The sequence below is a fragment of the Rattus norvegicus genome, chromosome 1 (genome assembly GCF_036323735.1).
Source record: "Rattus norvegicus strain BN/NHsdMcwi chromosome 1, GRCr8, whole genome shotgun sequence".
Taxonomy (NCBI): Eukaryota; Metazoa; Chordata; class Mammalia; order Rodentia; family Muridae; genus Rattus; species Rattus norvegicus.
In genome coordinates this window covers 3,902,511-3,916,027 of record NC_086019.1, presented here as the reverse complement: position 1 = coordinate 3,916,027, position 13,517 = coordinate 3,902,511, and the positions used below count along the sequence as shown (strand labels likewise).

General features: G+C 43.1%; 1 protein-coding gene across 7 annotated transcripts in view; it reads right to left on the bottom strand.

The window, feature by feature from the left end:
* Lrp11 (LDL receptor related protein 11) overlaps positions 1-13,517 on the bottom strand; it is a 59,849-nt gene that overhangs the window by 12,486 nt on the left and 33,846 nt on the right. For 5 of the 7 annotated variants that reach the window (XM_063282919.1, XM_039103574.2, XM_039103584.2 and 2 more), the window contains exons 2-4: positions 9,343-9,503; positions 6,141-6,282; positions 1,170-1,295 (exon numbers count right to left, since the gene is read on the bottom strand). In XM_063282919.1, coding sequence (XP_063138989.1) covers positions 1,170-1,295; positions 6,141-6,282; positions 9,343-9,348 — 274 coding nt within the window. In that variant the 5' untranslated portion in view covers positions 9,349-9,503. The remainder of the gene's footprint in view (positions 1-1,169; positions 1,296-6,140; positions 6,283-9,342; positions 9,504-13,517) is intronic. The other 2 variants (XM_039103592.2, XM_063282917.1) reach the window with 1 other exon arrangement.

Below are 13,517 nucleotides of genomic sequence, written 5' to 3'. Positions count from 1 at the left end.
CTTGGTTCAATAGAAATTTATTGCTCCAACCTTCCCCCTAGCCTGACAAGCAAGAGGCATAGGGACAAAAGGGAAAAGGCTCCAGCAAGTAATCCTCTACTTTATCTCCTGCTGTTTTAGAATGAGGTGCTAAGTGCCAGAGACTGCAGTTTCTGGCCTCAGAGGAACACAGAAGGCAGGTCAGTTACAGTAGCAGAGCATAGTGACTTAGACATAGATAAGTAAACCAGCTACAGTAACATAGTAACTGAGACGTAGATAAGTAAACTTATTATTATACAGCAACCCTAAGTATCTTGTAAGACAAAGTCTTATCCCCATATCTCATAAGACACAGTCTTACCCTCTGCCGACGCTCTTCCCCCTCCAATGCCTCAAGAAGAATGAGAAAGAAAGAAGACTAATGCTGGGGCTGGCCCCCGGCAATATTTAAGACTACTCTCTCCCTCAGCTCAGACATGCAGAGACCACTAAAACTATTGCTTAATTTCTAAATAGGCAATGTGTTCTTTCCTCTTTCCTAACATGGACAAGGTCACATCCCATATTATATTCATGGATTTCTGTTTGTTTTTGTTTTTCCAGTCTCTCTACTTTGTTGTAATTGGGTCAGAATTGTTGTAATTAGGACCTCATGCACTCTAAGCGAGCACTAGACTACTGAGCTATATACTCAGTTCCTATGCCTTATGTTTTGAGACGCCCCCCTCACCACTTCCTTCCTTACACCAGACATTATTGGCTTATTTACCACAGCCCTACCCCAGTGTGTCATAAACAATCCCTAATGAGGTCAGCTACACGGAAGACTCTCTCTCTCTCTCTCTCTCTCTCTCTCTCTCTCTCTTTCACACACACACACACACACACACACACACACACCACAAGGCAGCTATTAATGTACTTCAGTCTTTTTTTCAAAGTGTGTTAGACTACATGGTGGAGATTAGAGGACACTTGTGGGAACTGATTATCTCTCCCCACTACATGGGTCCCGGGGCTTGAACTCGGATCCTTAGGCTTCAGCAAATGCCTTTATTCACTGAGTCATCTTGCCAGCCCCACTTCAGTTTTTCAAAAGTGCATGTTATGAGATATTTTACAGACACTGACCTGCCTATGCCACCCCTTCCAGATCCCTGCCTGACAAAACCGTGTAACTGACTCACAGTTTTGACAGAAGTCTTCGTCAGAACCGTCTGGACACTGCCTCACGCCATCACACGCCAAGGCGATGTCAATGCAGCAGCCATTGTCACAGAAGAAATGGTATCGCGAGCAAGCACTGGAGCATCCTGTTTGTGAACAAGTCTCAGGTCACAGGGATGCAGGGCAAGTTAACACCCCCGGTCAGGATGACTGAGGGGAAGGGGACACCAAGCAGGGTGAAGTGGCAGGGATAGTGATGTGACTGAACTGGCACAACAGGCCAGAGGGTCCCTCTGTCAACTCTCACTGGTCTCTCAGTGCTGCCCCAGAGCTCTCTGCCTGAAGGGTGTTCTTCAAACCTTTGCTGTCCTGGTTCCTTTGACCTCCGCTTCTCTGGTATCCATTCACTTGTTCATCCATCATGGGGGCCCCAGTCTCAGGTGGGTCACCTGACACTATCCCAACCATTGATGACTGTGCTTCAGGAGCAGCCCCATGTTATGTAGTCTGTGTCCTGAAGTCTTGCTTGTTCACTATTTTTTTTTTTTTGAGATAGGGTTTCCTTATGTAGACTTGGCTATCCCAGAATTAGCTCTGTGAACCAGGCTGATGTCAAACTCACAGAGATCCGCCTGCCTCTGCCTCCTGAGTGCTGGGATTAAAGGTCTGCACGGCACCACTAGGAAATTTCTTCTTTCTAAGACTTTTTTTTTTTTTAACTAGATTACCTTTCTGCTGTTGACTCCTAAGAGTAGACAATCAGACTGTTAGTATCATAGAGGACGTTCTATAGCTACTGGGTGGCGTGAATATATTTTAGTGAAATGATGGTATGTAGGTTGATGTCATTATGCAGGTGAAGGCAGGTACAGGATAGAACAAGGCTTGTCATTGGACAAGAAGGATGGGTGGGAGAAAAATTTTAAAGAGGCAGAGGAGACTGGAGCAAGGAGGCAGAGGAGAGAACATGGTGGTGTATGTTAAAATTCTTCTCTGCACATATTACAAGTTGTTATGACTGTTCTTTTTTTTTCTTTTTTTTTTTTTTTTGTTCTTTTTTTTTCGGAGCTGGGGACCGAACCCAGGGCCTTGGGCTTCCTAGGCAAGCGCTCTACCACTGAGCTAAATCCCCAACCCCATTATGACTGTTCTTAAGGGATGGATGTGTACAGGATTTTGTGTTGTCTAAATGGGCAAATTATATCTTTTCTAGGTGAGCCGTTTATATCCTTATCAACTGGTTGTAAATTTATTGTGTGGATGTATTGTGGATTGAGAATTTAACATGTAAATCTGATTGTTGGGGTACAGTTTGTTGAGTCTTGATTTTACCAAGTGGCTGGAACCAGAGAGTTGGAGGCTAGCAGAGACTAGCCAGGAGAGATACTAATCTGAGAGGAATTAGCACTAGTTCCAATGGCCCTTTGGAGCTGGAACTAGAGACCACTAGGGTACAAGGGTGGGAACCAGTTCTGCCACTTTTTTTTTGTTTTTACCACAACATGGTATTTTTCCCTCTTGGGAATTTCAGGAGCTTCCAATCTGCAGTGTAATTCACAGGAGCCACAGACGTTTCCTTGAAAGGCATTTTTCTCTACTTTTGATCAAGTCAACCTTGCTAAATAACAATCAGATGGGGCCTGGAGAGATAGATGGCTTAAGGATTAAGAGCACTGGCTTTTTCCAGAAGACCAGAATCCACATGGCAGCTTACAACTGTATGTAACTCCAGTTTCAGGGGATCCAACCCCTGCACAGGCATGCATGCAGGCAAAGCACCAATTCACATAAGAATTCAACAACATACACACACATACACACACACACACACACACATATATAAATTGAATATATATACACATAAATATGCACACACACACACACACACACACACACACACTCTCTCTCTCTCACATATTTGGTCACACACACACACACACACACACACACACACACACACACACACACACATATATTTGGTCTTTCAAGATAGGCTTTCCCTGGGAAGCCTGGGCTGTCCTGGAACTTACTCTGTAGATCAGGCTTGCCTCCAACTCACAGATATCTGCCAGTCTCTACCTCCTGAGCACTTGGGTTAAAGGTGTGCACCACCATACCCAGCAAAAATAAATGTAATAATACAGACCAAGCCAAGCCAGATAACTCTTGCGTGATAGGTATGAAAGGCATCCAGCTAGAAGCTGGTCTTAAGGAGTCCTTCAATTTCTTATTTATTTATTTACTTTTATTGTATGTAGTGGTGAATTGACTGCATGTATATCTGTGTGAGTGTAAAGGATCCCTTGGGACAGGAGTTACAGACAGTTGTGAGCCGCCATGTGGGTGCTGGGAATTGAGCCCCTGCCCTCTGGAAGAGCAGCCAGAGCTCTTAACTGCTGAGCCATCTCTCCAGATCCATGGAATCCTACAATTTGATGGTGACAGGATGGTCTAAATGGCTCTTTTGGGAGCATGGCTGGCAGATCACATGACATCCCACTAACAGCAAAAGCCAAGCAGAGTTGATATGCACAAACGGAATCTAACACCTATTTTATTGAAGAGCTATCAACAAAAAGACTGGAAAGTGACCCTGTCCGGGTGCAAGGTGATTCGGAGAGCAATTGATCCTAAATGAGAAAGTAAAGAAAGGAAATAATGTAGGAGCTGCTGAGACAGTGCTCTGGTCTCCTTGAAAACTTAGGCCTGTAGAACCAGCGACAGCCACCAGGGGGAGGAAGTAGAAATGAGGGCTCTAATCACTAAGCAATCTTACTCAAGAGACAGGAAAATCCCAGACTGCAGGGTTCTCTTTACTTCTTGTGTAGTTTTAGAGACAGATCAGCATTTATACTTTATCTGTTTCTGGAATAGTGGTCTCCAAATGTTTTAAGCGTCAAAATATACACACACCTCAAATTTACTCATAAATAATTTGCATGTGCTAGTGTTCTGAGACGCTGTACCCAAGGGGGACTGCAAGACGGCTCAGTGGGTAAAGGTGCTTGTCACCAAGCTTGAAAACATGAGGTCAACTCCAGGAAGCCACATGCTGGAAAGAGAGCAACAACTCCCGGTAAGCTGTCCCCTGACCTTCACACATGAGTGTGCATGTGCAGGCACACACATTGAGTGAATGCATGTGCACACACAGAATAAAAGGCGTCACACACTTTATTAAACACGCTGAAAGATTTCAAAAGTTTGAAAATGAGTAAAAATAGAAGTTCAAGTGTCTTGTTTTCCTGCCCTAAAATGTCCTCAGTATCAGATGGGTTTGTCCCTATTTGAAACCACTGTTCCAGCTCATGTTGATCTCTCTCCAGCCTGCTACCAACATGCTACCTGCAGAGATGGCTCCCCGCAAGCATTCAAAAGCTGTTAGAATGGTCAATATACTAAACAACTGAACCAGTTATAGCGAGCGTGTGTGTGTGTGTGTGCCTGTGTGTGTGCCCATGTGCTTGTGCGTGTGTGCCTATGTGTATGTGTGTGTGCCCCTGTGTGTGTGTGTATGCCCGTGTGTGTGTGTGTGTGTGTGTGCGTGCCCGTGTGTGTGTGTGTATGTGTGCCCGTGTGTGTACCCGTGTGCCCATGTGTGTGTGCCTGTGTGCATGTGTGTGTGCCTGTATGTGTATGTGCCTGTGTGTGTGCCCTGTGTGTGTGTGTGTGCCCGTGTATGTGTGCCTGTGTGTGTGTGTGCCCCTGTGTGTGTGTGTGCCCCCCAGTGTGCCTCTGTGTGTGTGTGTGCCTGTGTGTGTATGTGCCTGTGTGTCCGTGTGTGTCCGTGTGTGTGTGTGTGTGTGTGTGTGCGCGTGCGTGTGTGCCTCGCCTGTTTGCCACTGTTTATCCTTGTTATTCATCCATGACTTCATAGCATGCTCTCTAACTGAACCAGTAAGTACTCAGGTAGGGACAGCACCACATTGACTCCTCTTTTGTTGCTGTTTTGTTTTGTCTTTTTATGTTGAGACAGGATTTCTCTGTGTAGCCCTCGCTATTCTGGAACTCACTCTGTAGACCAGGCTGGTCTCAAACTCACAAGAGATTTGCCTGCCTCTGCCTCTCGAGTGCTGGGACTAAGAGTGTGCACCAGCACCACGTGGCTTCTGTGAAACTGGAGTAGGGCTTTTCTACTTTGCATATTTCAGTCACTCTGTGGTTATTAACCACACATTTTTCTTTCTTACATTTTTAAGTGGTTTATTATATAAACTATTGATATGGTTAAATCTCCTTTCTAGCCTATTACATGCCTTTCCTCTCTGCACCCCATATTTTATTTTAAATTGATGGATAATAGTATACAGATATATGGTACCTAAGGGTATGTGTTGATGTACATATAGTATATATACATGTATATATATATATATGTATAGTATATTTTTGTGTGTTTATTCATTATTAACTAGATCAAGTCAATAAACAGTCTATATCACCTTATCTACTCATTTTTTTTGTGGTAAGAATATTTAGACAGTCTTTTGGCAATTTTGAGATATATATTACTACCCGCCACAGTCACCATGCACTAAACCTTACTCCTTCTACTTAATTGGAATGTTTACAAGTATTTCCTACATAATGACTCCAGCTTTTAACCACCATTCTACCCTCTGATTCCATTGGCTGGACTGTTTCAACTGTAACCTTCAGATAAACACTTCAAACACACATATTACCTTTACATCGAATCCTCTCTCAGAAAAGCCAGGCACTGTCCTTAACAAGGTCAAAGAGGTCAGCACACAGGAACCCCTAGCTCATGGTCTATGCTCTGAGAATGTTCTCTACACTCTAACCAGTAGGGCCCAAATGGTCTTAAACATAGAACCCAGGTTTGCTATTACATTTTTAGCAAGAACTTCAAGCACTGAAAAGAAGACAGAAATGTGACCCCAGTATGTGAATCCCCCTGGCACCATCCTTCCATGACCAGCTGGGCTGGGCTAGCCATGGGGGACTTAATGGAAGGACTTTCTCCTCACCTCCCGTGGAGCGGAGCCTGGGAAGCACAGTCACAGATACATTGTCGGAGCTTCTCTGACCCACGGAGTCAGTCACAGTCAGCTGGAAGACGTAGGCTCCTTCCTTCAGGTGGGACAGCTTCAGGGTTCCTGGCTGAGGCACCTGCCGTACAAATAGGTTTAGGGAAGAAAGCTTAGCACAGAGGACTCAGGGGCACACGGGAACATGTATACTACCCTCTTCCCCGAAAGGAACCACCAGCTCCTCTTTTCTCCTTAGTAAGGTTATGTAAATAACTTTGAAACAAAATGACAAACGAGAGATGACACTCCAAGGTAGAAATGACTTCTGATGTACAAACTAAACCAAAACGTTGAAATGCAAAGAAGACAGACAGGAAGGAGGTCCTGCATGGGGGCAGTCAGTCATGTACACAAACACAGGAAAGGGCAGGCTGTGATGGTGGCACTCACATGGAAAGATGAAACAGGTGGTAAAGCCTTGCTAACAAAAGACTCATGGTGAACCAGGACACAGCTACTAACACAGTTCATGCAGCTGGCTTCGTTAACAGGCACTGGGACCAGTGTTCAGACCACAAGAGGGTGTTAACAGTGGGTCAGAAGGAACCGCAGCATACATGAGAAATTTAACTAGTTAAGGGTTTTAGATTTTACGAAGAATATACCTCTAAGAAAATCTAGATTCAGCTAGAAGGTAGATGGTCTGAAAATCAGTACAAGGGTTTTTTATACAGGAAAAAAAAAAAGGATGCGTTCGGCATTTCTAAAGGGAAGTCTAGCGCCAATACATATAGCCAAGTACAGATTACCTAAGTAACAGAGTTGATGAACAAGAAGCTAGGACAAAGGTTCTCAACCTGTGGGTCATGACCCCATCAGGGTCACATATTAGATACCCCATGTATCACATATTTATATTATGATTCATTAACAGAAGCAAAATTACAGTTATGAAGCATCAACACGATACCTTTATGGTTGGAAGGGTCACCACAGTATGAGGGACTGTATTAAAGGGTGGCAGCGTTAGGAAGGCTGAGGACCACCAATTTAGGACATGCTGTATAAAGTGACTTTCTGCTTGGGGAATCGTTAGGCGGAGAACAATGACTCTTGGGCAGTGTGCTCTAGGAAGGACTCTGAGTGAGAGGCTGAGGATGATTCCGAACAGGTCCAACCCTAAGGTTATTTAGTCACTGAACAAAAGCAGCATACTGAGATCAGGGCAGTGGGACCAACTGATGCTTTTGTTGTAGTTCCAGACGGGTACAAACTGGCTTTTCACCATCATCCTCTAAGGCAGGGTCCTCAGCCTTCCTAATGCTGCCACCCTTTAATACAATTCTTCATGTTCCGGTGACCCCCAACCATAAAATTATTTCGTTGCTACTTCATAATGTAGTTTGATGCCATTGTGCAGGTGAAGGCAGGTACAGGGTAGAACGAGGCCTGTCATTGAACGAGAGGAAAGATGGTTGGGAGAAAAGTTTTAGAAAGGAGAGAGGTGTGAGTGAGGAAGGAGGAGTTAAGAGAACATGGCGGATGTTAAGATTCTTCTCTGTGCATAGTTACAGGTTGTTATGACTATTCTTAAGAGATGGGTGTGTACAGGATTTTGTGTTATCTAGATGGGCAAATTATATCTTATCAATTGGACCAGAGGACATTGTGTGATGTGTTCTTTCATGTGGCGACTTAACTGAGTTCAAGAGAATGTACGGTGGCAGGATGCACAAGGCCATCCACGAAATTGGGATGTGTATGCCTGGCGTGGTGGCAACCAGCCAAGAGAGCTGTGAGTGAGGGCGGGCAGCCTGACAGGGTGTAGGGTGCTGTGTTGGAACAGCTCGTGGACTGCCTGAGTCAGAAAGTACTTAGGGGCAGCGTGGAGCCACTGAGATAAATTAGTGTTAGTTCCAAAGGCCGCACAGAGCCAGAACTACAGAGAGAGAGAGAGAGAGAGAGACAGAGACAGAGACAGAGACAGAGACAGAGACACAGAGATAGACAGAGAAAGAGACACAGAGAGACAGAGAGAGACACAGAGAGACAGAGACACAGAGAGACAGAGAGAGAGGAAAGAAGGGAGGGAGGGAGAGAGACAGACAGAAAGACAGAGAGAGACAGAGAGACAGAAAGAGAGACAGAGACAGAGATAAAGAGACAGAGACACAGAGAGAGACAGAGACAGAGAGATAGAGAGAGACAGAGAGAGAGAGACAGACAGACAGAGAGAAACAGACACAGAGAGAGACAGAGACAGACAGACAGACAGAGAGAATGCACAGGAACAAGTGCGAGTGCCCCCCCTTTTCTTATGGCAACATCATAACTGTAATTTTGTTCCTGTTATGAATAGTAATGTACATATCTGTGTTTTCTAATGGTCTGAGGTGACCCCGTGAAAGGGGTTGAGAACCACTTCCCTAAGGGGTGTGGACTGGATGAAGTGTGTGAGACTTAATCTGGAAGTGTTCCTCTCTAGAAGAGACTCCAACTGTCTCATGGTTGATATCGGTAGGCACCCTGTCACAAATGGTTTGTTTCCACCCACAGCAAATCTAGCTGTGACCAAGAGAGCCTGCTGGAGGGCAGGGATCAGGACAGCCCTAGGCTGCCCATCTCATTTCTTAGCACCGTGTCCATGTACACAGTCTGGAAGCTGTGTGCAATGCTTCCAGATGATGTAAAGAAAGAATTCATTCTATCATTATTGGCTCCCTCTTTATATTCCTTCCTTTCATGCTTTCTAGGCAAATTTTTTAATCCAGCATAGCCAGGAATTGGTGACATAGTCTAGACTGGCCTTGCATTTGTGATCCTCCTGCCTCAACCCACTAAGTACTAGAATTACAGGCACATGCTATCATACTTGTCTAATACCCAAATCTTATACTAAGAAAAAAGAAAACCTTTTCTTAAAAAATAACCCAAAATTACTGAAACACAGCATAGGTCTTTTCCTCTGAGCTGAAGGAGCAAGACCCTGGCAAGCTTTCAAGCAAACAATCAAGACTGTTTACAAGCACCAAAAGGAGTTTACAGAAAAAAAACATTTTTAGGATAATCGATTTTATGATTTGTCCATTTTAAGCACACTCTGCTTGTTTATGTGCATTTAGGGACTGACAACAAAAGACATTACAGAAAACCACTTCCTAGAAACGTCAGTTCTGTTAGCAGGAATAACAAGAGTCACCTTCATGTCCACTGACGACGGGTCACCCTGCTGCAGCGTCCACTCATAAAGGACAATGGCGTGGTCGTCTGTGCTTTCTCGGCCATCCAGAACTACCCCGTCTGTGGGCAGACGCAAAACCACATCCTTCCCAGCCCTGCTAACTGGAGGCTCGTCCTCACCTGTGAAAGAGGACAGACATGAGAGGCATGTCTCTCTGATTTCCCAAGTGACGAACAATAACTGGTCTGCGGAACAGATGAGTCCATCAAAAAAAAAAAAAACAAACAAACAAAACAAAAAACAAAACAAAACAAAAAAAAAAACAAAAAACAAAAACCTCAAAGAGAATAAATGACCCAATGAAACCTACCTTCCTGCTAACCTCCATTGTGTTCCCTTTATACACCCAAACAATAAACCAGCAACCTATTCGGACATGGACTTTTAGCAATGATACATGTGCAAGAGGAAGTATAGCTGGCGTACCAGCTGTCTGCAGTAGTATAGAAAGCTAATTATATATACATATATATGGATTTATTTACTTATAAGACTACACAGTAGCTATTTAGAGGGCATCAGATCACATTATAGATGGTTGTAAGTGACTCACCATGTAGTTGCTGGAAATTGAACTGGGGTCCTCTGGAAGAGCACCCAATACTCTTTTTTTTTTTTTTAAGAAGTATTATACACTGTAGTTAGGTGTCCTCAGACACAGTCGAAGAGGGCATTGGATCCCATTACAGAGGGTCGTGAGCCACCCTGTGGTTCCTGGGAATTGAACTCAGGACCTTTTGGAGAAGCAGTCAGTGCTCTTAACCGCTGAGCCATCTCTCCAGCCCCCACCTTGAACTCTCAACCACAGAGCCATCTCTCTAGTCCCATTTAAAAACATTTTTTAATGATTTATTTTTAAGATACGTGCATTGGTGTTTTTCTAGCATGTGTGTCTGTGTGATGGTGTCAGATCCCCTGGAACTGGAGTTGGAAATGGTCATGTGGGTGCTGGGAATTGAACTCAGGCTAGCTGGAAGAGCAACCAATGCTTTTAAAACCATTGAGCCATCTCTTCAGCTCCCAATAATATATTTTTAAAACCTTCAAAGGTTTTACATGGAAGAATCAGGAAAGCACTGAAATGTCTTGCTTGTCGTGAAACAAATTAATTTTACCTCTGAGGAAAAGTCACAACCATCATTGACTTTTGTTTAAGTGCATCATAGATGTGACTTCTTAGCCCAGGGAAACCTTCACAGTCTAACTTGACCTCTGAGAAAACGGATTTCTCCCCAGTTCCAGTCAGGCTAATTACACTGTGAAATGTGTTTTGAAACCAACCACAGCTTATCCACCCAGAAACAGTCCTGGAAGCAAACAAAGGAGTGAGATAAATGTAATTTCGAATTTCCATTTTAAAAAAGTGTAATTGAGCATGTTAAGTGCTATGGGAACATTGATTCATTTTGGAAACTAAACACAGTGGGTAACACCTACGGAGGTGAAATAAGACCCACACTGAGACTGAGTGTTGCAAGATGGGACTTAATCTAGAGAAGGATGTTAGTGGACCTCAGTACCAACACCCTGCTGTGAATGGAGCTTTCCTGATAGACTTCTGAACCTGTGCCAATGGTGCAAAGGGCACATGTGGGCTGGGAAATCCAAAACCAGCTCCTGGATGGGGCCAGAGAAGGGAAGGCAGGCCAGGACATGGAGGAAAGGCATTCTCCTTTCCAAGCTGGAGAATCAGTCATTTATTTTTGTAAATTGCATCACTGAAGAAAAAAACCACATATTCAGAATTCCAGTATGACTCTCATTATTTTTTAGTATGTGGAATCCTGTCTGTCCCATAAGATACTGATGATCAAATACAACAACAAATAATAACATATTAATTATTAATTTGATTAATAAATTAATTTTAAATTGATTAAATAGAACATCTGCATGAGAAGTATATAATTGTATATTTATAATATATAATAAAATACATGCTGTATGTTATATAATTTATATATTATATAATTTTTTTGAAATAGAGTTTCTCTGTGCAACAGAGCTCTCAGTTGTGCTGGACTCTCCTCATAGATCTGGATGGCCTAGAACTCACAGAGAAACATCTGCCTCTGTTTCCTGCGTGCTGTGATTAAATGCATGCGCCTTGACTGCTTCTTACTGGTAAGTTACTTGTACCATATAGGATGCTAAGTGCTCTACGGGCATCCTCTCGCTTGACATTCACTGTCCGTTTGAATGAAGCATTTATATTTCATCAACTTTATCACTGTAAAAATGCCACAATAAACATGTTATTGCTCATACTGATTCTCTAGCATGGATTATTCTAAAACAAAACAAACCCAGAACAGTGGTTCTCAATCTGTGGGTTGAGACTCCTCTGGTAACCTTCTATCTCTGCAATTATTTACATTAGGATTCACAACAGTAGCAAAATTAGTTATAAAGTAGCAACAAAGATAATTTTATGGTGGGGTGGGTCATCACAACATGAGGTTTTGTATTAAAGCATTAGGAAGGTTGAGAACCACTACCCTGGAAGAATAGATATTTTAAATCTTTGATACATTATTTCCTAGTTGGTTTCCAAAAGGTTGGTGCCAGTTTACACTGTCAATGCCCATGAGTATATAGTGTCTCACATGTGTGCCGAGTTTGTTTGTATTTATTTATTTATTTATTTATTTATTTATTTATTTATTTATTTTTACACTTTGGTAAGTATAAGCTGACATCTACATTTGATTCTCTTTTTTCCCTCACTCTTTCTGATGGTACTAGGGATTGAACCTAGGCCCTCCAATGTGCTAAGTGCTGTCCCCTGAATCCATATGCCTAGCCTCTGACTGTCTTTAACCCTGGCCATTTCCTGTGTTAATCAACTGCTTGTCTTCACTAGGAAACTGTTTCCTTGAATCCTTTGCTCATTCGCTTCTGTCAAACTAACCCTCTGCCCTGTTAATATTTTGAGATCATATTTCCTAGATTTCTTGTTCGTAATTCCTTACTTACTGACACATTTTTTTTTTTGTGACTTTGTACAAAAATCTTTCTTTTATGATCTACTTAACTGGTTTGAAGACTTCTTCCTCCCAGAGAGGTAATACTGGATTTAGCTTCTAGTTTTTCTAACTGGAAGTTACTAGAGTAGACTGTGGCTTAATTTTAAAATACTTGTGTATATCAGGTTAGTGAGATGACTCAGTAAATAAGGGGACCTGCTCCCAAATTTGAATTCCACCTCCAAGACCCACACAATGGAAGAAAACCAAATTTGCAAATTTGCCTGTCTTCCATACATATGCTGTGGCAGGCATGTCCATAAACACACTAAGTAAATAAATGATGTAAACGCTGGTGTTAATCCCAGTACTCGGGAGGCAGAGGCAAGCGGACCTCTGTGAATCTGAGGCCAGTCAGGTCTATGAAAAGAGTCCAGGATGGCCAGGGCTCTGTTACACACAAACTGTTTTGAAAAACCAAAAAAAAAAAAAAAAAAAAAGAGTAAATATCCATCTGTGTGTGGTCAGAGTTGTAAGAGTTGTAAGTCTCAATGCTTTTTCTCCAACGTTGACAACAAATAATCTTAGTACTATTTATGAACTATAAGTGATTGCTGCTCATGCAAAAAAAAGTGGTCTGTGGAGATGAGTCAGTCAGCTTGTTCGGGGGTGGGGGTGTGGGGGGAATCAGTCCTGCATAGGGGGAAGTTCAGTCCTATCTTAGTACTTGAAGACCCGCAGCAGAGGGCGGTCTGCTTTGAGGGAAAGGCAGAATTTTACCTGGGGCTTCGGTTTGACAAGCAAAGGGTTGCTTTTCCAAGCTCTATCCAGAATTCCAAACTGGATTTCAGGCTAGTTTAGTCAAAACAGGATAAAGGTTCTGGTCCCCGAATGCTGAGAGCCTTTATTCTCAGCTCCTACAGGATCCCCCAGAACTTCAGCCTCCACCCCACAGACCACTTCCCTCAAGGCATTCCACATGTCTTTCCAACCAATCACACCAGCCAAACAAGGTTCTGCAATAATACCACAGACACCTATACTGCCCGAAAAAATAACAAGAAACGTCCACGCTTGGTCATTTATGAAAATGTGAGCTAGACTGGAAGCAAGGCATTCAAGTCCAAGATGGTTGGTTAACAGGGCTTTGGATGGGAGGAGCCTAGA